Consider the following 24,488-nt stretch of genomic DNA (forward strand, 5'->3'; position numbering starts at 1 on the left):
TGAGAAGGTCTACTTGGAGAGTCATTGGTATCTTATTCAAAGTGAATTCAGGTTGAAAATGTCAAAATAAAATAAGAAATTAATTTGTTTTACAGACTCTAAAGCCTCAAAATGTAACAAGTTCATTTCCTGAGGTATTTGTGTGGTAAATGTCATCCTTTTGAAAAAGTAGATTCTCAGAGCCCAGCTTTATGAAAACTCATGACTATCCCCATAGTCAAACACTCAAAATTAAAAATATAAAAAGGCAAATAAAAAAGAACAAAAAATTCTAATGTCTTTGGGTAGATGAGAAATGCCAGAAGAAGGAATTTGTTTTCAAGCAGAAAATGAACTGCTAAAGCAGTCTATGATTCAGTGAAGGGAGAAAGCAGTTGCTGTAAAACAGCTTAAACAAAAGGAACCACTGTTTCTCGCAAAAATATCAAGTCTACTGAAACACGTTTTGTTTTTGGCAACAATGTTATTTTAAAATATATTATTTTAATAGCAGATGAAGTTCAGTGAGGAAATAGAATTCATGACACAGAAATTTCCTTTGAAGTCAAACTTGTTTAAAAATGCATCATGTATTAAATAGAAAGATGTGGGTTCTTTCTTTCTTTCTTTCTTTCTTTCTTTCTTTCTTTCTTTCTTTATTATATTTTATGTTCTAGGGTACATGTGCACAACCTTTTTTTTTTTTTTTTTTTTTTTGAAACAGAGTTTTGCCTTGTCGCCCAGGCTGGAGTGCAGTGGTATGATCTCCACTCACTGCAACCTCCGCCTCCTGGGTTCAAGCAATTCTCCTGCCTCAGCCTCCTGAGTAGCTGGGATTACAGACACCCACCACCACACCAGGCTAATTTTTGTATTTTTAGTAGAGACGGGGTTTCACCATGTTGGCCAGGCTGGTCTAGAACTGCTGACCTCAGGCGATCCGCCCACCTTGGCCTCCCAAAATGCTGGGATTATAGGCATGAGCCACTGCGTCCAGCCTTCTGGATATTTTGGAATAGTTGCCATTGGAAGAGGTGCTCAGGTCAAGCATTTAAACCCTGAAACAAAAGTCAGAACAAACTAAAAAGACTTAAGAACATGAAACCGAATGTCAACTTTGTTTGAGCCAAGTACATGAATTAAAAAGTAAAAACTTGTAAAATCATTTATCATTTATTTAAACTAGTAATTATATACTTTTTTCTAAAGACTTGGATTTTCTGATAATAAAAATATCTGTCTGTGTTCACATATTGCTGTCTGGTCACTGTTCTACTTCTACTCACAACAGCATTCATTATACAAGGGAAAAAATGGAATATAGGGAGGAGCCTGGACTGTGGGACAAAGAGAAGTCTGAGTCACAGTAATTGGAGTGTGTCTGATAGGCAGACGCTTCATGGGACTAGTCAGAGCTGATTGGCTGAGGGAGCTATGTCCCACTCATGGGTGTTATTATCAGAGAGGAGGAGTGAGGATGGAACTTTCTGGGAAAGGTCACATGATAAAGAGGACCAGTAAGAGGTAGATTCATGAATGGAGTCTGAGCCAGCTAGCTATGGAGAACAATTTGACAGCTGGCAGGCAGACAGGTAGAATATGTACCGTTCTCTACTGCTCCCTACCACTTAAAACCCCATCTCTTTCTTCTTTTACTTCTCGGGTTTGGGTATTGAAGGCCTAATGCTGCTTCATTCAATTTTTACAGAAGTTTTAGGAAACCGGGGACTCTAAATTCCCCCACGTGGTGAACTATGGGTGGCCATCTCCAACTGCTAGTGATGCCAGAAATGAAGGCAATGGGGAACCAGGAGTCAATACACATCTTCCTTTAGCTAGAAGCTCTCTCCTAAAATATTCTCTACGTATTACCCCCACCCTTTTCCTTTCCACTTTTACCTAACGGATTTCAAGTGATAAAAACTGTGTGGGCAATTTTACAAAAGTTTCAGAAAGGCCAGACACTTCAATTTCTCAAAAGAGTGGAGTGGCAAGTCCCACTGTAGATCATAATATAAGAAAAAAAAATTGGCCAAGAGCTAGGAAACTCTAATCATTTAGCTAATCATTTAGCCAGATTATATGAGCATTTAACCAAATATTCATGTAATAGCCATCTCTACATTCCTTAACCTTCTCCTGGTAGAGATTGGTGCTGGATAGCAAATTCTGTTACAATAATTTTTTGGTAGGGTTTAAGGAAAACAGGGGATCAAAATTCCCGAAAGTGCAGACTTTGGGTGGCAAACATCAAGTAAAATTTACCAAAAGGGAAAAAAAAGCAAAAAGGAGCCACTAACTTTTAATATCTCCCACCCTTCCACTCTCTCCTCTCCTCCTTTCCCCTTTTACTTACTGTATGTATGATACTCAGATCTGTTGATTTAATCTCTTAACAGAGGTTTTATGGGACTTTTTCCTCAATTTTCCAAACCCTAAGGACTGCAAATTGGAAACTCTTAAAAGGAAATCTAGCAACAGGCTATGAGCAAGAATAATCATTTTAAATAAAAGAATAGGCAGAGGAGAGCCAAGAGCCAGGCAACCTCTGTCCCATAGGCAAAACATCTCTCTTTTTTGTAGGCTAGTCAAGTGCAGCAGTGGGAGTAGAGAAGGCACTAGAACTTCTCTCTTAATACAACTATGCCTACCATTCATCCCATTTTTCCCAATTGCTCAGATCCTCAATTCCCTGTCGAAGATACGCTGGTCAGCTCTGCTGAATTAGTGTCTTTGCTGAGATGATAGGGAGTGTCTGGCCTCAATTTTCAAAACGTTGTGTGCACTGTGCTTGTCCGTGACTCCAATAGTGTCTAGCAATATGTGAAAGAAAACAGAATATATTTTAAAACAATAGAGTAGAGGTGGAAAGTGGACTGAGAGCCAGATACATCTGCCTCTCAGCCAGCAACTGTCTCCAAACTTTCTTCTTTCTACTACTATTCTTTACCTTTTCCTTTGATCTGTTTACCTATTTGATCTGTATGGTGGCCATTTCTGTTATGTTAGTTGTTTTACAGAGGTTTTAGAGCTACGTGGCATTTATATACAAACTTGAGTTCAGTGTGTTATCAACTCAAAAAAAGAAATCTAGCAAGAGTTATGGATAAGAGAAATGCCTTAAAAATAATGAGATTCTAGGCGAATAAGGACCAGGAGCCAGCCAACTTCTGCTCTTAGACAGGATCCCTACATTCTACCAATGACCTTAATCCCTTTATTTTCCTTTTATCCTCTAGGTGTTCAGTGGACATTTCCACTGCATTAATGTCTTTATAAGAGTGTTGAGTGGGACTTGGGTTCAGTATTCACACCTACAATTCACAAGTGATCAGCCGAAGAAGTGAAACCTAAAAAGAATTTATGAACAAATGAAATGTCTTAAAGATATTGTGATAGGAGGCAAGACAGGATTAGGAGCCAGCAAGCTGCTGTCCTTCATACAAAAGTAGTCTTCTAATAAGCCCCTTTTTAACACACACCCATCCTACTTTTCCTTCTCCCTCTTACTTCCAGGATATGGGGTGGTCACTGCTGCTGCATCAGTTACCTTCATGAAATTGTTGGGAGACTCTAATCTCAGTTTTCTATACACTGCTGCTTATATTTACTCGTGTCAGCTACAACATTTAGCAATATGTGATGGAAAAGACAACATGCTTTGAATCACATTAGAAGGTACACAGGGAAACCAAGAGTAAGCCAACTTCTGCCCAATAGTCAGTACAACTCTCCTGCCTTCCTTCACTCTGCCAATGACCTTCACACATTTGTTTTTCCCATTTCCCTTTCAGGTTTTCAGTGGTCACTTCTGTCGCATTATTTTATTTATAGAGAATTCAGTGGGGCTTGGGAAAATATTCCCACTGGAATCTCTGCAGGTAATCAGAAGTAAGGCCTAGGAATAATGTATTTTATTTTATTTTTAAGGTTTTTTTTATTTTTATTTTTTGTGGATACATCATAGGCATATATATATGTGTATGTATGTGTATATTAGGAAAGTAAAGGAATATGTGTGTATGTGTATATTATCATGTAATATGTAATATGTAAAATATATCACATACCCCATATATAAAATATATGTTTAATATTATATATTAGATATTACTTTTTATATGTGGGGTACATGATATATTTTACATATTACAGGCATGCAATGTATAATAATCACATCATGAAACATTGGGTATCCATCCCCTCAAGCATTTATCTTTTGTGTTAGAAGCCAATTATCCTCTTTTAGTTCTTTTTTAAATGTATAAGTAAGTTTTTATTGACTATAGTCACCTTGTTGTGTAATCAAATACTAGGTCTTATTCATTCTTTCTATTTTTTTAAATTAATCATCCTTACCTTCCTCCCACCTACCACCACTCCCCTTCCCAACCTCTGATTACCATCCTTCTCTGTGTCCATGAGTTCATTGCTTTGATTTTTAGAGCCCACAAATAAGTTAAAGCATGTAATATTTGTCTTTCTCTGCCTGGCTTATTTCTCTTAGCATAATGACCTCCAGTTCCATCCATGTTGTTGCAAATGACATGATCTCATTCCTTTTTATGACTGAATAGTACTCCATTGTATATATGTATCACATTTTCTTTATCCATTCATCTGTTTGTGGACCCTTAGGTTACTTCCAAATCTTGGCTATTGTGAACACTGCTGCAACAAACATAGGAGTGCAGGTATCTCTTTGATATCCTGATTTCCTTACTTTTGGGTATATACCCAGCAGTGGGATTGCTGGATCTTATGGAAGCCCTATTTTCAGTTTTTTAAGGAACCTCCAAACTGTTTTTCATAGTGGTTGTACCAATTTACATTCCCACCAACAGCATATGAGGATTAATCCCTTATCAGATGAGTAGTTTGCAAATTTTTTCTCCCATTCTGTGGGTTGTTTCTTCACTTTGTTGGTTGTTTCCTTTGCTGTGCAGAAGCTTTTTAACTTGATGTGATCCTATTTGTCTATTTTTGCTTTAGTTTCCTATGTTTGTGGAGTGTTACTCAAGAAATTTTTGCCCAGACCAACGTCCGGGAGATTTTCCCCAATGTTTCATTGTACTGGTTTCATAATTGGAGGTCTCAGATTTAAGTCTTTAATCCATTTTGATTTGATATTTGTGTAAAGTGAGAGATAAAGATCATGTTTCATTATTCTACATATGGATATCCAGTTTTCCCAGCACAATTTATTGAAGAGACTGTCTTTTCCCCAATATATGTTCTTGGCATCTTTGTTGAAAATGAGTTAACTTTAGGTGTGTGGATTTGTTTCTGGGTTCTCTATTCTGTTACATTGGTCTATACATTTTTATTCCAGTATCACGCTGTTTTGGTTACTGTAGCTCTGTAGTATAATTTGAAGCCAGGTAATGTGATTCCTCCAGTTCTGTTCTTCTTTCTCACGATAGCTTTGGCAATTCTGGGTCTTTTGAGGTTTCATATAAGTTTTAGGATTGTTTTTTCTATTTCTATGAAGAATGCCTTTGGTATTTTGATAGGGATTGTATTGAATCTGCAGATTTCTTTGAGTAGTATGGACATTGCAACAATATTGACTCTTCCGATCCATGAACATGGAATATCTTTCCATTCTTTGTGTGTCCTTGTGAATTTCTTTCATCAGTGTTTCATAGCATTCATTGCAGATATCTTTTACTTTTTTGGTTAAGTCAATTCCTAGGTATTTAACTTTATTTGTGGCTATTATAAATGATAATTTTTAAATTTCCTTTTCAGATTGTTCATTGTTGGCATATAGAAATGCTACTGATTTTCATATGCTAATTTTCTATCCTGCAACTTTGTTGAATTAGTTTATCAGTTCTAAAGTTTTTTGATGAAGTCATTAGGTTTTTCCAAATATAAGATCACATCATCTACAAACAAAGATAATTTGGATAATTTGACTTTTTCCTTTCCAGTTTGGATGGCCTTTATTTCTTTTTCCTTTTTCCTTTTTCATATATATATATATATACTTGAAGTTCTAGGGTACATGTGCACAATGTGCAGGTTTGTGCCATGTTGGTTTGCTGCACCCATCAACTCATCATTTACATTAGGTATTTCTCCTAATGCTATCCCTCCCCCAGCCCCCCACCCCACGACAGGCTCCAGTGTGTGATGTTCCCTGCCCTGTGTCCAAGTGTTCTCATTGTTCATTTCCCACCTACGAGTGAGAACACGCAGTGTTTGGTTTTCTGTCCTTGTGATAGTTTGCTCAGAATGATGTTTTCCAGCTTCGTCCATGTCCCTGCAAAGGACATGAACTCATCCTTTTTTATGGCTGCATAGTAATCCATGTGTATATGTGCCACATTTTCTTAATCCAGTCTGTCATTGATGGACATTTGGGTTGGTTGCAAGTCTTTGCTATTGTGAATAGTGCCGCAATAAACATACGCGTGCATGTGTCTTTATAGTAGCATGAGTTATAATCCTTTGAGTATATACCCAGTAATGGAATCGCTGGGTCAAATGGTATTTCTAGTTCTAGATCCTTGAGGAATCGCCACTGTCTTCCACAGCAGTTGAACTAGTTTACACTCCCACCAACAGTGTAAAAGCATTCCTATTTCTCCACATCCTCTCCAGCATCTGTTGTTTTAATGATCGCCATTCTAACTGGTGTGAGATGGTATCTCACTGTGGTTTTGATTTGCATTTCTCTGATGACCAGTGATGATGAGCATTTTCTCATGTGTCTGTTGCCTGCATAAATGTCTTCTTTTGAGAAGTGTCTGTTCATATCCTTTGCCCACGTTTTGATGGGGTTATCGGGGTTTTTTTCTTGTAAATTTGTTTAAGTTCTTTATAGATTCTGGATATTAGCCCTTTGTCAGGTGGGTAGAATGCAAAAATTTGCTCCCATACTGTAGGTTGCCTGTTCACTCTGATGGTAGTTTCTTTTGCTGTGCAGAACCTCTTTAGTTTAATTAGATCCCATTTGTCTATTTTGGCTTTTGTTGCCATTGCTTTTGGTGTTTCAGTCATGAAGTCCTTGCCCATGCCTATGTCCTGAATGGTATTGCCTAGGTTTTCTTCTAGGGTTTTTATGGTTTTAGGTCTAACATTTAAGTCTTTAATCCATCTTGAATTAATTTTTGTATAGAGTGTAAGGAAGGGATCCAGTTTCAGCTTTCTACATATGGCTAGCCAGTTTTCCCAGCACTATTTATTAAATGGGGAATCCTTTCCCCATTTCTTGATTTTGTCAGGTTTGTCAAAGATCAGATGGTTGTAGATGTGTGGTGTTATTTCTGAGGCCACTGTTCTGTTCCATTGGTCTATGTATCTGTTTTGGTACCAGTACCATGCTGTTTTGGTTACTGTAGCCTTGTAGTTTAGTTTGAAGTCAAGTAGCATGATGCCTCCAGCTTTGTTCTTTTTGCTTAGGATTGTCTTGGCAATGCAGGCTCTTTTTTGGTTCCATATGAACTTTAAAGTAGTTTTATCCAATTCTGTGAAGAAAGCCATTGGTAGCTTGATGGGAATGGCACTGAATCTATAAATTACCTTGGGCAGTATGGCCATTTTCACGATATTGATTCTTCCTATCCATGAGCATGGAATGTTCTTCCATTTGTTTGTGTCCTCCTTTATTTTGTTGAGCAGTGGTTTGTAGTTCTCCTTGAAGAGGTCCTTCACATGCCTTGTAAGTTGGATTCCTAGGTATTTTATTCTCTTTGTAGCAATTGTGAATGGGAGTTCACTCATGATTTGGCTCTCTGTTTGTCCGTTATTGGTGTATAGGAATGCTTGCAATTTTTGCATGCTCATTTTGTATCCTGAGACTTTGCTGAAGTTGCTTATCAGCTTAAGGAGATGTGGGGCTGAGATGATGGGGTTTTCTGAATATACAATCACGTCATCTGCAAACAGGGACAGTTTGACTTCCTCTTTTCCTAATTGAATACCCTTTATTTCTTTCTCTTGCCTGATTGCCCTGGCCAGAACTTCCAACACTATGTTGAATAGGAGTGGTGAGAGAGGTGGATGCCCTTTATTTCTTTCTTTTGTCTGATTGATCTAGCTAGGACTTTCAGTACTATGCTGAATAACAGTGAAAGTGGGCATCCTTGTCATGTTCCAGATCTTAGAAGAAATGCTTTCAGTTTTTTGGGATTTTTTTCCCATTCTGTACAATACTAACTGTGGGACTGTCATATATGGCTTTTATTATGTTGAGGTATGTTCCTTCTATACCTAGTTTTTTTAGGGTTTTTATCATGAAGGGATGTTGAACTTTATCAAATGCTTTTTCACCATCTATTGAAATGATCATATGGTTTTTGTCCTTCATCGTGTTGATATGATGTAACACATTGATTAATTTGCATATGTTGAACCATCCTTGCATCCCTGAGATAAATCCCACTTGGCCTTGATGAACGATATTTTTAACATATTGTTGAATTCAGTTTGCTAGTATTATGTTAAGGATTTTTGCATCAATATTTATGAGAGATATTGGCCTGTAGCTTTCTTTTTTTGATGTGTCTTTATCGGGTTTTGGTATCCGATTAATACTGACCTTGTAGAATAAGTTTGTAAGTATAGGAATAATTTATGAGCAAATAAAATGCCTTTAAATGATATGATAGGAAAATGAGCAGGAAAAGAGGCAGCCAACTTCGGTTTGGCCTTTTTTTAAACCCTCTTAAATTATGGATATTTGTTAGTGTTCTCTGTTATGTTAGTTCTTTGCTGGAATTGTCCAAATAATCCAGTCTCAGTTTTCTGGACCTGCAGATTGTATTTGCGGATATCACCCTTAGAATCTAGCAATATGTGATGGAAAAGTGGCATGCTTTGGGCCACATTAGATGGGAAATAGATGAACCAGTAATCAGCCAACTTTAGTGAGCACTTATCTCCTAACTCTTCTTTATGCCAATAACCTTTGCACATCTATTTTCACCTTTCATCTTCTAGATGTTCTGTGGTCATGTCTGTTGTGCTATTTTATTTATAGAGATTTCAGTCAGCTCAGCCAGCTATTCCCACCTCTGCATCTTCAAGTGGTCAGCTCAAGAAATTAAAAACTAGCAACAGTTTGTGAATAAGCTAAATGTCTTATAGTGTTGTCATAGGCAATAAAGCAGGATCAAGAGCCAGCCAACCTGTACACTTTATGGGAAAATGTTCTCCTAATATTAACATTCCTAGCATACCACTGACCCCTTCTTTCATTCTCTATCTTATGTCCTGGATATTGGTTACTCAGCTCTGCCACATTAGTGTCTTTACTTATGTTGTCTGAAGAATCTAGTCTCACTTTCCTGCACCTTGCACACTTTATTTGTGCATGTCAACCATACAATCTAGAAATATGTGACAGAAAAAAACCAAAATATTTTAAAATAGAATAGAAGCAGGTGAACTAGGAGACAGACAACTCCTGCTATTCAGAAAAAAATTGGGCTTTTGGTGTTTGCCTCTTGCCACAACCTGCCCCTTTCTTATTTCCATCCTGGGTATTTGGTAGGAAACCATCTTATATTCGTGTCTCTGCTAAAGTTGGCATAATAATCTAGTCTCGGTTTTCTGTATCTGTAGACTGTGTTTGCACATATCAAGATAGAATCTGGAAATATATGATTCCAGAAAATATAGAGAACATAATACACTTTGAACTATGTTAGAAAGGAAACTGGTGAATGAGGAGTCAGCCAACTCTTGCCCATCAGCCATCCCTTTTCTCCTAACATCTTTATTTCTTCCAGTGTTTGGGGTTTACTTTTCCCCTTTTGTCTTCCAGGTATTTAGCGGCCATTTCTGTTGTGTTATTTGTACAGAGAGATCAGTGGGGTTGGGCCAAATATTATCAGCTTTTGTTCTGCAAGTGGTCAGCTCAAGAAGTGAAACCTGGGAAGAGGTTATGAACAAGTGAAATGCCTTCAAATGTTGTCATAAGAGGAAAGACAGCATCAGGTGCCAGTCAACTCCTGCCCTTTTTTATTTTCTTTTACAAACTTTGTCTCCTAATATTCCTCTTATCACTCCCCTGTTCTTTTCATTCACTCTTTTCCCTTGTGGATATTTGTTGGTCACTTCTGTTATATTACTTTCTTTGCTGAAGCTCTCCAGAGACCGAAGTCTCTTTTGTAACTTGGAGCTCGTATTTGCATGTATCAACAGTTGAATCTAACAATTTGTGGTATAAAGACATGCTTCAACCCAAATTAAATGAAAATAGGCAAACCATGAAATAGCCAATTCCCTCCCACTAGTTGTAAGTTCCTTATTTCTGTCTATGATATTTCTCATTTTATTTTCTCCTATTCCCACATGGATTTTTAAAATTATCTCTGTAACATTAGTATATTTTGAGAGATTTAAGAGAGTTTCCACCTTGAAGTCTGAGGTCACAACATCAAACAGAGAAGCTTAGCAAGCATTATAGATAAGTGAAATTCCTTAAAATAATTAAATAACAGGAAAGTGTGAACCATGAGCCAGCCAATTTTTGTCTTTGTGCCAGACTATTTATCCTAACTTCCATCATCCTTTATAGCCCCTCCATCATCACCATTCTATTGCCTTCCTTATACACTCTGGTTGTTGTCTGGGCTCTTGTCTGTGTTATTGTCTTTATATTGGTTTCAAGGATTCACAGCTCAACTTTACCACCTTGACTACTGTGGGTGTCTTGCATGATGAAAAAGATTTAACAAAATAGTATAAAAATGTGTATTCCCTAAGGACTTGCTTTATGAATCTGGGTGCTCCTGTATTGGGTGCATATATATTTAGGAGAGTTAGCTCTTCCTGTTGAATTGATCCCTTTACCATTATGTAATGGCCTTCTTTGTCTCTTTTGATCTTTGATGGTTTAAAGTCTGTTTTGTCAGAGACAAGGATTGCAACCCCTGCTTTTTTTTGTTCTCCATTTGCTTGGTAGATGTTCCTCCATCCCTTTATTTTGAGCCTATGTATGTCTCTGCATGTGAGATGGGTCTCCTGAATACAGCAGACTGATGGGTCTTGACTCTTTATCCAGTTTGCCAGTCTGTGTCTTTTAATTGGAGCATTTAGTCCATTTACATTTAAGGTTAATATTGTTATGTGTGAACTTGATCCTGCCATTATGATATTAAGTGGTTATTTTGCTCGTTAGTTGATGCAGTTTCTTCCTAGCCTCGATGGTCTTTACATTTTGGCATGTTTTTGCAATGGCTGGTACCGGTTGTTCCTTTCCATGTTTAGGGCTTCCTTCAGGGTCTCTTGTAAGGCAGGCCTGGTGGTGACAAAATCTCTAAGCATTTGCTTATCTGTAAAGGATTTTATTTCTCCTTCACTGATGAAACTTAGTTTGGCTGGATATGAAATTCTGGGTTGAAAATTCTTTTCTTTAAGAACGTTGAATATTGGCGCCCACTCTCTTCTGGCTTGTAGAGTTTCTGCCGAGAGATCTGCTGTTAGTCTGATGGGCTTCCCTCTGTGGGTAACCCGACCGTTCTCTCTGGCTGCCCTTAAGATTTTTTCCTTCATTTCAACTTTGGTGAATCTGGCAATTATGTGTCTTGGAGTTGCTCTTCTGGAGGAGTATCTTTGTGGTGTTCTCTGTATTTCCTGAATTTGAATGTTGGCCTGCCCTACTAGGTTGGGGAAGTTCTCCTGGATGATATCCTGAAGAGTGTTTTCCAACTTGGTTCCATTTTCCCCCTCACTTTCAGGCACCCCAATCAGACGTAGATTTGGTCTTTTTACATAATCCCATACTTCTTGCAGGCTTTGTTCATTTCTTTTTCTTCTTTTTTCTTTTGGTTTCTCTTCTCGCTTCATTTCATTCATTTGATCTTCAACCGCTGATACTCTTTCTTCCAGTTGATCGAGTCGGTTACTGAAGCTTGTGCATTTGTCACGTATTTCTCGTGTCATGGTTTTCATCTCTGTCATTTCGTTTATGATCTTCTCTGCATTAATTAGTCTAGCTGTCAATTCTTCCACTCTTTTTACAAGATTTTTAGTTTCTTTGCGCTGGGTACGTAATTCCTCCTTTAGCTCTGAGAAGTTTGATGGACTGAAGCCTTCTTCTCTCCTCTCGTCCAAGTCATTCTCTGACCAGCTTTGATCCATTGCTGGCGATGGGCTGCGCTCCTTTGCAGGGGGAGATGCGCTCTTATTTTTTGAATTTCCAGCTTTTCTGCCCTGCTTCTTCCCCATCTTTGTGGTTTTATCTGTCTCTGGTCTTTGATGATGGTGACGTACTGATGGGGTTTTGGTATAGGTGTCCTTCCTGTTTGATAGTTTTCCTTCTGACAGTCAGAAAGACTGTCTGTTGGTCTGTTGGAGATTGCTTGAGGTCCACTCCAGACCCTGTTTGCCTGGGTATCAGCAGCAGACGTTGCCGAAAATAGAATATTGCTGAACAGCGAGTGTACCTGTCTGATTCTTCCTTTGGAAGTTTCCTCTCAGGGGTGTACTCCACCCTGTGAGGTGTGGGGTGTCAGACTGCCCCTAGTGGGGGATTTCTCCCAGCTAGGCTACTCAGGGGTCAGGGACCCACCTGAGCAGGCAGTCTGTCCGTTCTCAGATCTCAACCTCCGAGTTGGGAGATCCACAGCTCTCCCCAAAGCTGTCAGACAGAGTCGTTCGCATCTGCACCGGCCCCCGCTGCTTCCCCTGTTGGTCTTCAGCTGTGCGCTGTCCCCAGAGGTGGAGTCTACAGAGACAGGCAGGCTTCCTTGAGCTGCTGTGAGCTCCACCCAATTCGAGCTTCCCAGCGGCTTTGTTTACCTACTTAAGCCTCAGCAATGGCGGGCGCCCCCCCCCCCAGCCTTGCTGCTGCCTTGCCGATAGATCGCCGCAGACTGCTGTGTTAGCAGTGAGGGAGGCTCCGTGGGTGTGGGACCCTCCCAGCCAGGTGTGGGATATATTCTCCTGGTGTGCCTGTTTGCTTAAAGCGCACTATTGGGGTGGGAGTTACCCGATTTTCCAGGTGTTGTGTGTCTCAGTTCCCCTGGCTAGGAAAACGGATTCCCTTCCCCCTTGCACTTCCAGGTGAGGCGATGCCTCGCCCTGCTTCAGCTCTCGCTGGTCAGGCTGCAGCAGCTGACCAGCACCGATTGTCTGGCACTCCCTAGTGAGATGACCCCAGTACCTCAGTTGAAAATGCAGAAATCACCGGTCTTCTGTGTCGCTCGCGCTGTGAGTTGGAGACTGGAGCTGTTCCTATTCGGCCATCTTGCTCCGCCCCCCCCCCCTTTGCTCACTTTTTAATGGGATTATATGTTTTTGTTTTTTATTGAGTTGTTTGAGTTCCTTGTATATTCTGGATATTAGTCCCTTGTTGGATGAATAGTTTACAAATATTTTCTCCCATTCAACAGGTTGTCTCTTCACTCTTTTGATTGTTTCCTTTACTGTGCAGAAGCTTTTTGGTTTAATATAGTCTCAGTTGTCTATTTTTGTTTTTGTTGCCTGTGCTTTTGAGGTCTTAGCCATAAAATCTTTGCCTACACTAATGTCCTGAAGTGCTTTCCCTATGTTTTCTTCTAGTAGGTTTATAGTTTCGAGTCTTATGTTTAGGTCTTTAATCCCTCTGGAGTTCATTTTTGTATATGATGAGAAATAGGAGTCCGGTTTCATCCTTCTGAATATGGATATCTAATTTTCCCAGCGCCATTTACTGAAGAAGGTACCCTTTCCCCAGTGTACGTCCTTAGAAATTTTTTTGAAAATAAGTTGGCTGTGAATATGTGGTTTTATTTCTGGGTTCACTATTCTGTCCCATTCATCTATGTGTCTGCCTTTATATGAATACTGTGTCATTTTGATTACTATAGCCTGGTGACACATCCTGAAGTCAGGTAGTATGATGCCTCCAGCTTTGTCCTTTTTGCTCAGGGTTGCTTTGGATACTTGGACTCTTTTTTCATTCCATGTGAATTTTAGGATTGTTTTTTCTATTTCTGTGAAATATGACATTGGTATGTTGACAGGAATTGCATGAAATCCGTAGATTGTTTTGAGTAGTATGGTCATTTTAACAATATTAATTCTTTCAATCCATGAGCATGGGATGTCTTTCCATTTATGCCCTCTTCAAAATCTTTCATCAGAGATTTCCTTGTAAAGATCTTTCACCTCCCTGGTTAAGTTTATTCCTAGATATTTCAGTAGCTACTGTAAATGGGATAGCCTTCTTGATTTCTCTCTCAGCTAGATCAATATTGGTGCATAAAAACACTACTGATTTCTGTATGTTAATTTTATATCCTGCAATTTTACTGAATTTAATGGTCAGATCTAAGAATTTCTCAGGTGGAGTCTTTAGGTTTGTCTTGATATAAGCTCATGACATATGCAAAGAAGGACAATTTGACTTCCCCCTTTCCAATTTGGGTGCCTTTCTTTTTCCTACCTGGTTGCTCTGGGTATGACTTCCAGTAATACATTGAATAGGAGTGATGAAAATGTGCATCCTTGTCTTGTTCCATTTCTTAGAGGAAAGGTTTTCAGCATTTTCCCATTCAGTCTGATTTCAGCTGTGGGTTTGTCATATATGGTCTTCATTATGTCGAGTTACAATCCTTCTATGCCTAGTTTGTTGAGAGTTTTTATTATGAAGGAATGTTGACTTTTACCAAATTGTTTTTCTGTGTCTATTGAGATGATCATACAGATTTGGCATTCATTCTGTTGATGTGATGTATTACATTTATTGATTTGCATATGTTGAGCCATTCGTGCACCCCTGGGATAAATCCCACTTGATCATGGTGTATCTTTTGGATAGATTGTAGGATTCAGATTGCTAGTATTTTGTTGAGGACTTTTGCATCTATGTTCATCATGGATATTTGCCTGTAGTTTTTTGTTGTTGTTGCATCCTTGTCTGGTTTTGCTGTCACAGTAATGTTGGCCTCATAGGATGAGTTAGGGAGAATTCCCTCCCCTTAATATTTTTGGAATAGTTTGAGGAGGATTGGTATTAGTTCCTCTTTGTGAGTTTGGTAGAATTCATCAGTGAAGCATTCAGTCCTAGACTTTTATTTGTTGAGAGACTTTTTATTACTGATTCAATCTCATTACTCATTATTGGTCTGTTCAGGTTTTCAATTTCTTCCTGATTAAATTTTGGTAGGTTGCATGCCTCCAGGAATTTATCCCTTTTCTCAAGGTTTTCCAGTCTGTTATCATCTAGTTGTTCATAACAGTCTCTGGTGATCTTTCATTTTTTTCTTTTTTGAGACAGGGTCTTACTCTGTCACCCAGGCTGGAGTGCAGTGGTTCAATCTTGGCTCACTGCAACCTCTGTTCCCTGGGTTCTAGCAATTCTCCTGCCTCAGCTCTCCCGAGTAGATGGGATTACAGGTGTGTGCCACCACACCCAGCTAATTTTTGTATTTTCAGTAGAGACAGAGTTTCACCATGTTGCCCTGGCTGGTCTTGAACTCCTGACCTCAAATGGTCCACCTGCCTTTGTCTCCCAAAGTGTGGGATTACAGGCATGAGCCACTGTGCCAGGCCAATTTTTCATATTTCTATGGTATCAATTGTAATGTCTCCTTTCTTGTTTCTGATTTTATTTATTTAGGTTTTCTCTCTTTTTTGGTTCATCTAGCTAGTGGTTTATTGATTTTGTTTATCTTTTGAAAAAAATTTATTTTGTTGTTCTTTTGTATTTTTCTTTAGTCTATTTCATTTAGTTCTGCTCTGATCTTCATTGTTGCTTTCCTTCTACTAATATGGGCTTTGGTTTGTTCTTGCTTTTCTAGTTCTTTGAGGTGCATCATTAGATTGTTTACTTGACATCCTTCTTGATGTTGGCCATTATTTCTATAAAATTCCCTCTTAATATTACTTTTTCTGTATTCTTCTCTTCCTCATTTGTGTGTTTGCTCTACCAGTGGGTTTTATACTTTCATGTATTTTCATTATGGTAGATTTTAGTATGTTGTGTTTCAATTTCTTTTGTGTCAAGAATTTTTTTAATTTCCTCCTTAATTTCTTCTTTGTCCCAATGGTCATTCAGGAGCATGTTGTTTAATTTCCAGGTATTTTTATAGTTTCCAAAGTTCCTCTTGTTATTGATTTCTAGTTAAATTCCATTGTGGTCTGAGAAGATATTTGATATGATTTTGATTTTTTAAATTTTTTGAGACTTGTTTTGTATCCTAATGTATAATCTATCCTGGAGAATGTTCCATGTGCTGATGAGAAGAATGTGTATTCTATAGCTGTTGGATGAAATGTTCTATAAATCTCTGTTATGTATGTTTGGTCTCAAGTGAAGTTTAAATTCAGTGTTTCTTTGTTAATCTTCCTTCTAGATGATCTGTCTAATACTGAGAGTAGGGTGTTGAAGCTCTCACCAATTTTCATACTAGAGTCTATCTCTCTGTTTAGTTGTAATAATATTTGTCTTGGTGCTTTGGTGTCAGAGGCATATATGCTTAGAATGGTTATATAGTATTATTGGATTAATCCCTTTATCATTATATAATGACCTTCTTTGTCTCTTTTCACTGTTTTTGACTAAGTCTGTTTTTTCTGACACAAATATAGCTACTCCCGCTTGCTTTACATTTCTGTTTGCACAGAATGTCTTTTTCCATCCCTTTACTTTGACCCTATATGTACATTTACATGTGAGGTGAGTTTCTTGTAGGCAGCATATAGCTGGATCATTTTTTAAAATCCCTTCAGCCAGTCTATATCTTTTAAATAGAAAGTTTAATCTATTTATATTCAAAGTTACTATTGATATTTGAAGGTTTATTTCTGTCATTTTATTAATTGGTTTCTGATTATTTTGCATATACTCTGTTTCTTTCTTCCTCTCTTACTGTTTATCATTGTGGTTTGATGGTTTTCTATAGTGGAAGGGTCTCATTTGAGACCCTTCTCTTCCTCATTTGTGTGTTTACTCTACCAGTGGGCTTTATACTTTCATGTATTTTCATTATGGTAGATACTCTCCTTTTTCTTCCAGGTGTAAGACTCCCTTAAGCATTTTTTATATGGCTAGTCTAGTAGTTATGAATTCTTTCAGCTTTTGCTTGTCTGGGAAAGACTTTATTTCTCCTTCTTTATGAAGGACAACTTTCTTCAGTATAGTATCTTTGGTTGCCAAGGTGGTGGTGGTGGTGGTTGTTGTTGTTGTTGTTTTAGAACTTTGAATATATCAGCCCATTCTCTCCAGGCCTATAACATTTCTGCTGAGAAATTCACTGTCAGTCTAATGGGAACTCCCATCAGAGTAAGTGACTAGATGCTTTTCTCTTGCTATTTTTAAAATTATCTTTGACTTTTGACAGTTTGACTACAGTGTGCCATGGATAAGACCTTTTTAAAGGTTTTGGGATCTCTGAGCTTCCTGTATTTGTATGTCTAAATCTTTTGCTACATCTGGAAAGTTTTCAACTATTATTTTATTAAATAGGTTTTTTTATCACTTTCATTTTCCCTTCACTTTCTGGGACACTAAAAATTCACATTTTTGGATCATTTTACAGTGTCCTGTATGTCATAGGCTTTGTTTAACCTTTTTTAATCTTTTTTCATTTTTGTCTGACTGGGTTATTTCAATGACTTGTCTTCAACTTCTAAAATTCTTTCTTCTGCTTGATCTAGTCTAGTGTTGAATCTTTCAAATGTATTTTATATTTCATGCAATGAATTATTCAGCTTTAGAATTTCTGTATGTTTTTCTTTTTATTTTAGGTATCTCTTTGGTAAATTTCTCACTCATATTCTGCATTGTTTTTCTGATTTATTTTTATTGTTGTTCTGATTTCTGTGTTCTCTTGTATCTCACTGAACTTCTTTAGTATCATTATTTTGAATTTTTTCTGGGATTTCATACATTTCTTTTTTATTGGGATCTATTGCTGGAGAGGTATTATGTTCCTTTGGAGGCACTGTATTTTTTTAACGTTTTCATATTTTTTGTGTCCTTGCGTTGATACCTGCACATTTGGTGTAACAGTTACTTCCAATATTTTAAATTTGCTTTTGTAGGGGAGGACTTTTTCCTGAAGATTTACCTATGGTGTTGGTTGAGTAAGACACTTTGGTTTTGATTCTCAGTATGTGCAGTCATATAGTCTCCATGATGATTTATCTGGCTGTAAACAGCATCAATAGTATCTGTGATTTCCTTGGTGGTATAGGGTGCAGTTGGTGGTGGAGGCTGTGGTGAAGTTTTGCTGGGGTTGGAGACATCAGATGGGTCAGTTCTTGGGCACCAGTGGTAGCAACAACAGGTCAAGCATACCTGTCCATGGGCCTCAGGGAAGTGTACATGGGCACCAGTGTTCGTGGGTCCAGTTAGGCTGATTCTTGGGCCTCCAGGCAGCTTGCTCAGATGCCAGCAGTGGCAGTGGTGGGCCAGATGGGTGGGTGGGTCCTTGGAGCCCTAGGAAGTGGGCATGGCATGGGCAATGGTTGTAGCAGAGGCAACACAATCCTCTGACTCCCAAGTGGTTTGTCCTGGTGATGATGGTGGCTGCAATAGGCTAGGCCAGCCATTCTTGAGGCCTGTAGGTAGCACGTGTAGGTGAGTCCCAGCCACGGTGGTAGAGACAGGCTAAATCAGCCTGTCCTCAGGTTCCCAGGAGGAGTGCTAAGGTCCAGTGGTGGTGAATGGGGCAGAGCAATTTCCAGGCCCCTGGACAGTGTACTCAGGCACTGAATTTAGGGGAGTGGAGCCAGGCCATCTGGTGGTGCATGTGGGTGCTGGCTGTGGTAGGCAGGGGTGAAGTGAAGCCTAGGTTCCCAGTAGAATGCTCAGGTTGGGGCTGAAGTGGCTGTGCTGCAGCCCTACTGCTGGAGAAGGCATGGTTGCTTTCAGTGGTAGCAGCCATAAACAGGTAACTTAGGAGCATGTGCTTTGGCCCTGATATAAGCAGGGGAGCCTTTCCTCAGAGCTCTTTTAAATATGTAGCAGCACTGCTACTGGGAGTGACAGGGTCACTGCCAATGGCTCGTGTTTTGCTCTGGCAGCAGCAGCCAACAAGGCCCAGCCCTGCATTCAAGGTATTCGACCCCATTGATGGGGTCCCAAGGATGTGGAAATGCAGGGGCTGTTGGGCCCCCAGTCAGGATGTAGTCTGGTGAGGGCTGGGCTCTCAAAATGGCACCCTAATGTGGCTGCTTGGGACTCTGGGGTAGGTAGGAACCACCCAAGCTCCCTCTCTAGAGAAATGCCATTATACAATCTCTAGGCAACTCCTTCAAAGCCCATGTGCGTTGAGGGCTCTCCCAGGGCTAAGAATGCAGGAGTCCATGTTGGGAATATGGACTGCTAGGGGTCTCTCACTTATCCTTTACCCACACTGGGGCACTTCTCCAGGCTTCCAGATGATCCCAGCCAAGCAGGCTGCCTTACTTCTTTCTCATTCCTTAAGTCAGATGTTTCCTGTCACTTCTCTATTGAATTCCAGCATTCTCTCTTAGGAAATATACTCAAAGTGTGATTATCTACTCACTATTTTATTTCTTCTTTGTACAGGAGGTGAGTTCTGGATGCGTCTATTCAGCCATCTTGAAGGCCCTTTCATTAGAGTTTTATCCTCAGCATTTTATTTGAATTTAAGTTTAAGGAGTGAGAATGGAGAGTTGGGTAAGAGTTAGGCTTAAGCCCCAGTGGTAGCCTCTGCTAGACTTTCTACACAAGTGAGGCTCTCTGCTGAATTTATTACAGGGGGAATAAAATGGGAGAAACACTGTGTCTTATTTTCTCTCATGAAGAAAACCTTTAGGAGAAAACTCATCATGACGAATTAATGTTAATTTTTAAAATGCTTTGTGGTTATCAGAATGGAGTGATTCTCAGTGATGTAAACTATCTGACTCTTTGTCCAGCCTCCATTGACTCATATCCCACTTATGAAAGGAAGAGGAAGGGGCTGTAAGTAATAACTGAAAAAGCTGTTTCACTAAAATGTTTTCTAAGACTGTCTTGTTACCCATAGTAAACAAATATAAAATTAAGAGAAACATGGATGGAGGTGCTGACTCTACATATATTGTTTATGTTTAGTTTGTGAATAAATTCACCAAGTTATACACATAAAGATATGTGCACTTCTCTATACAACTATTACACTTCAATAAAACCTTTTTTAGACTATAAAAAAAAGAGAGGAAACATTAAAGAATTGATACGGACTTGGGTAATAAAGGTGTATGCATTTATCAAAACTCATCAAGTACATTTTATTGATTTAAATTTTACCTCAAAAAATGAAGAAAGAAAAAGAACTGTAAACAAACACTGAATTTTAGTTAATGACCTGCATGCTGAAATCTTTTAGGGTGAAGTATACTAATGTCTCCAACTTACTTTGAAATGAACCCCAAAATGAAATGGTTTGATAGATGAGTAGAAAAAATAATTGTAGAATCTGAGTGTGACTATATGGGTATTCACTGTATAATTCTTTCAATTTTTCTGTATGCTTGATCATTTTTATATTAAAATTTTGGAGGGTTGTAAGGAAGGGAGGAAGAATTCTACCCATCTGTTTATGAATACAAATGATGGCTTCAGTTCATTGAAAACCCTAACACATTAATAGTAATTAGCAGGATATAGTTATCCAGCAAAAGTAGCAGCAATTCCTGGGCTGCTACTTGTCCCAGAAGATAATAATGCCCAATGGAGCTGGCAGAGCTCACATGGAGATACTCCTGCACAAGGCTTAGGTGGCAGAGGCACCAGATGGTAGCCAGAGCAAATTAGAAGAAAATGGTGGATACTATGTAGTAGTTGTTAAGATTCATTCATTGCCCTGGTGCAGTGGCTCATACCTGTAATCCCAGCACTTTGGGAGGCCGAGGCGGGCAGATCACTTGAGGTCAGGAGTTTGAGACCAGTCTGGCCAACGTGGTGAAACCTTGTCTCTACCAAAAATACAAAAATTGGGTGGGCATGGTGGCATGCACCTGTAATCCCAGCTACTTGGGAGGCTGAAGCATGAGAATCTCTTGAACCTGGGGGGTGGTGCAGAGGTTGCAGTGAACTGAGATCTCACCACTGCACTCCAGCCTGGGCGACACAGCGAGACTCTGCACTCCAGCCTGGGCAACAGAGCGAGACTCTATCTCAAAAAAAAAAAAATAGTCATTCATTTATGGATACATGTGAGACATACTCTGGGATTTGTACCATCATATCCAACCAAGCTGTCAGTTTCACTCATTGGCATTTCTGTAAATCACAAATTTCTAAAGTACTCATCACTAGAATCTGAAGCAATCCACTGTGTTTATCATGTTAGGCTGAAGAAAAGTTTGCTATAACACCCACTAGGGTCAAACTTTTTCAACATTTTCCAATTACATAAAGCATTGTATTTTTACTCAGTGAAAAAAGACTAAAAATACAGGTAAATGAAACAAATCAAAATATTTGCTTAAAGCTGGCAACTATGTTTGTCCATGCAGCAGCCACATTACATAAAGACACAGGAACTAAAATGAAAGAATGCATATTTTCTCCATTATGCCTGCAGTTTCAGGGACATAGTGTCCTAACAATTAATTTCATATTCAAGGCTGTCTTGCTTGCTAATAAACGATCACATTATTTTTAGCACTCTAACAGATATGGTGAGTAAGAATACACAACCTCCCACAATCATGATCCTTTCAATGTCTTTCCAGGGTTTTACTGATATTTTACTGGAAAGAGTCATGCATGGGGGAGCCAACATTACAGGTTTCCAGATTGTCAACAATGAAAACCCTATGGTTCAGCAGTTCATACAGCGCTGGGTGAGGCTGGATGAAAGGGAATTCCCTGAAGCCAAGAATGCACCACTAAAGGTAATGTTCCATGGCATGTAAAAACCTAAGGCCAGCTTTTCAATGTATCTCCGTATGGTCTTTATACACTAACAGTCATCTTATGATCAAATGATTTTCCTCAGAAGTGATTCAAAGATGCCACAAAACAACTGCAGGTGATGCTATTGCATTTAAAAACTAAACCCCTGAATAAAGAAGCTGTTGAGAATGAGATCTTTTAAAATCCAATGCTTGGAAATAAGTTAACTTAATTTTTAATGAATTTTATTTGTAATATGCTCATAACAATTTATAGTATTACAAGAACCTGAGCCAGGCGAAGGGTGGGGGCAGTGGGAATAGGTAAGGAAGATTGATAGTCTGAAACAGAAAATTAGATTTTACATTATTTATGTGATTGCTTTGTTTTAATAAGTTCCATGAATCTCAGTACACCCAAGTGAATTAGGCTCTAATAAAGAATGTGCATTGCCTATATGTATATTGAATGGAAATGTTTTCCTGCCTGCTAAAATATCTTAGAAAATAATTAAATTACTTAGGTTGCTCATTTTCACAAAATCAAGATAAGAATATTAAAAGCAGAAAGTTGTGGTTAAAAATGCACATTTTTCATATGCGTTCCCCTATGGCTAGAAATTCTATTATTTAAAAACCAAGAATTAAACAGATAAATTAGGGGAAAGTTATTCATGTTACACAAAGGACCCTTCAAATATATTTTTTAAGTAACTCATTCCCTCAGTGTATTGATTCAAATATGAAACTGACTTTAAATTCTTCCTTCCTGATACAGTGAAAGTATGTACCATAGCTGTGGTACAAAATAGGGGATCAAAACAGAGTCAAGACCTTTTCCTAAAAAAGGAAAAGGGGAAAACATCTTCCTCATTGTTTTAAGATACTCATCCTCACATCCTTCCTCCCTGGCGAGAATAGAATAGGGGATAACAGGGTGGGCATTGTAGCATGCACCTGTAATCCCAGACACTTGGGTGGCGGAGGCAGGAGAATGGCTTGAACCCATGCAGCAGAGGTTGCAGTGAGCCAAGATCATGCCACTGCACTCCAGCCTGGGCGACAGAGCAAGACTCCATCTCAAAATAATAATAATAATAATAATAATAATAATAATAATAGAGAATAGTAGGCAACACAGACCAGAAAAAAGATATAGAGATACATTCTGTACCATCTATGCAGCTCCACCTTAAATGGGTTACATCAGAACATAATTCAAGTGAAACCTTACTTTATGCAATTGGTGTGTTCTAGAAAAGTTATGGGTTAAACATACTTTTTTCGTTCAGTTGAGCCACTTACTAGTTAAGTGGTACCCTGTGGTTATAGTGATTATGCCTGCCAGATTTTTCCAAGATAGTCTTGTTTTAAAACATTCTGTTTTAGGGTCTGATCAAGTGTCCTAATTTGCTTCAGTAAATATGGTCACAATCCCTATGATGAATCCTTTGTAATCAAAATTTTTTAATGTATTAAACTGATATTTACTGGAAAAAATCCCAAGTGAATTAGGCTACAATAGAGTGTATGTTACCTATATGTATATTGAATGGAAATGTTTTCCTGCTTGCTAAAGTATTTCTGAAAATAATTAGATTACCTAAGTTGCCCATTTTCATAGAAATCAAGATAAAAATATCAAAAGCATAAAGTCATGGTTAAAATGCACATTGCATTACATTTAGGTGAGCTTATTCAAATTTAGATTTTTTCATAAAACTGCCTACCCACACTGCTTTATGATCTTTAGATTTACCAGGTAATAGGTAGAAGAGAGAAATTCATTTATTCAATATTTTAGTGGGTTAGTAGTCTGGCACCTACAATGTGCCAGACACTGTGTTAGGCATGAGAATATGAGTGAGGGTAGGAAGTATGAAAAGGATACTGAAGAGTAGTTTATGCCTGTGCTGAAGTTGTAGAGCCATACAAAAGAGAAGGAAGCCAATCTCAGCTCTGGACTCTTCATTGATAACACTTGGTGTATATAATGTAAAGTTCTAGAACCCACTGAGAAGAAATGTTCATACTTATAAGTAAAAACCTTTAAATAACTTTTTAAAAATTGAATAAATAAATGTTACAACTTTCACATGACTTTTGCTTAGTATTTGTCATTATAGAACCTTGCACAATATCAATCAAACCAAAAGCCCACTTTAAAAATTGATGTACAATATTTTTGATTAGGAGATAAAGTTGCCTACAGATTAAAAATCCTGATAATTTACTCTATAAACGTTTTCTTTTAGGGCTTGGGGGGTATTCTCACACATTGATAAGTAGAAACTGAATAAAGCAAAAATTAAATAGCTCTTTTGGCATGGTTTAGAAAGGACTACATTAAGATATGCTGACAATTTATGCAGTCAACTGAAAAGAAAATCATCACCATGTTGGCTTCATGTATTGCAAAGATGTACAGACACAAAGATTTTTCTTCATGAAAGAACATATTCCCCCTGTTACAGTCACACTTGATGATTTGCTTCTAAAAGAGAAGTAACGTGAGAAAAGTCAGAAAAGCTAATTGATAGTTGTAGAGGCAATAATCTACTCACTCCCAATTGTATTCGGACATACTGTACTAAAGAGAGAGAACTCCCCCTGGGACATTTTGCTACATTTTTAAAAAGCCAACAACATTCTATATTCTATCAGTATTTGTCACTCCTGCAAAACAGGGGCCAGCTTATTCTAACCATAGTTTG

General features: G+C 38.4%; 1 protein-coding gene across 2 annotated transcripts in view; it reads left to right on the plus strand.

Moving 5' to 3' along the window:
• Positions 1-24,488, plus strand: part of GRIA3 (glutamate ionotropic receptor AMPA type subunit 3) — a 333,308-nt gene that overhangs the window by 209,266 nt on the left and 99,554 nt on the right. For both annotated transcript variants that reach the window (XM_030934742.1, XM_030934741.1), the window contains exon 6: positions 21,613-21,774. In XM_030934742.1, the coding sequence (XP_030790602.1) occupies positions 21,613-21,774 (162 nt within the window). The remainder of the gene's footprint in view (positions 1-21,612; positions 21,775-24,488) is intronic.

The sequence above is a fragment of the Rhinopithecus roxellana genome, chromosome 7 (assembly GCF_007565055.1).
Source record: "Rhinopithecus roxellana isolate Shanxi Qingling chromosome 7, ASM756505v1, whole genome shotgun sequence".
NCBI classification, from domain to species: Eukaryota; Metazoa; Chordata; class Mammalia; order Primates; family Cercopithecidae; genus Rhinopithecus; species Rhinopithecus roxellana.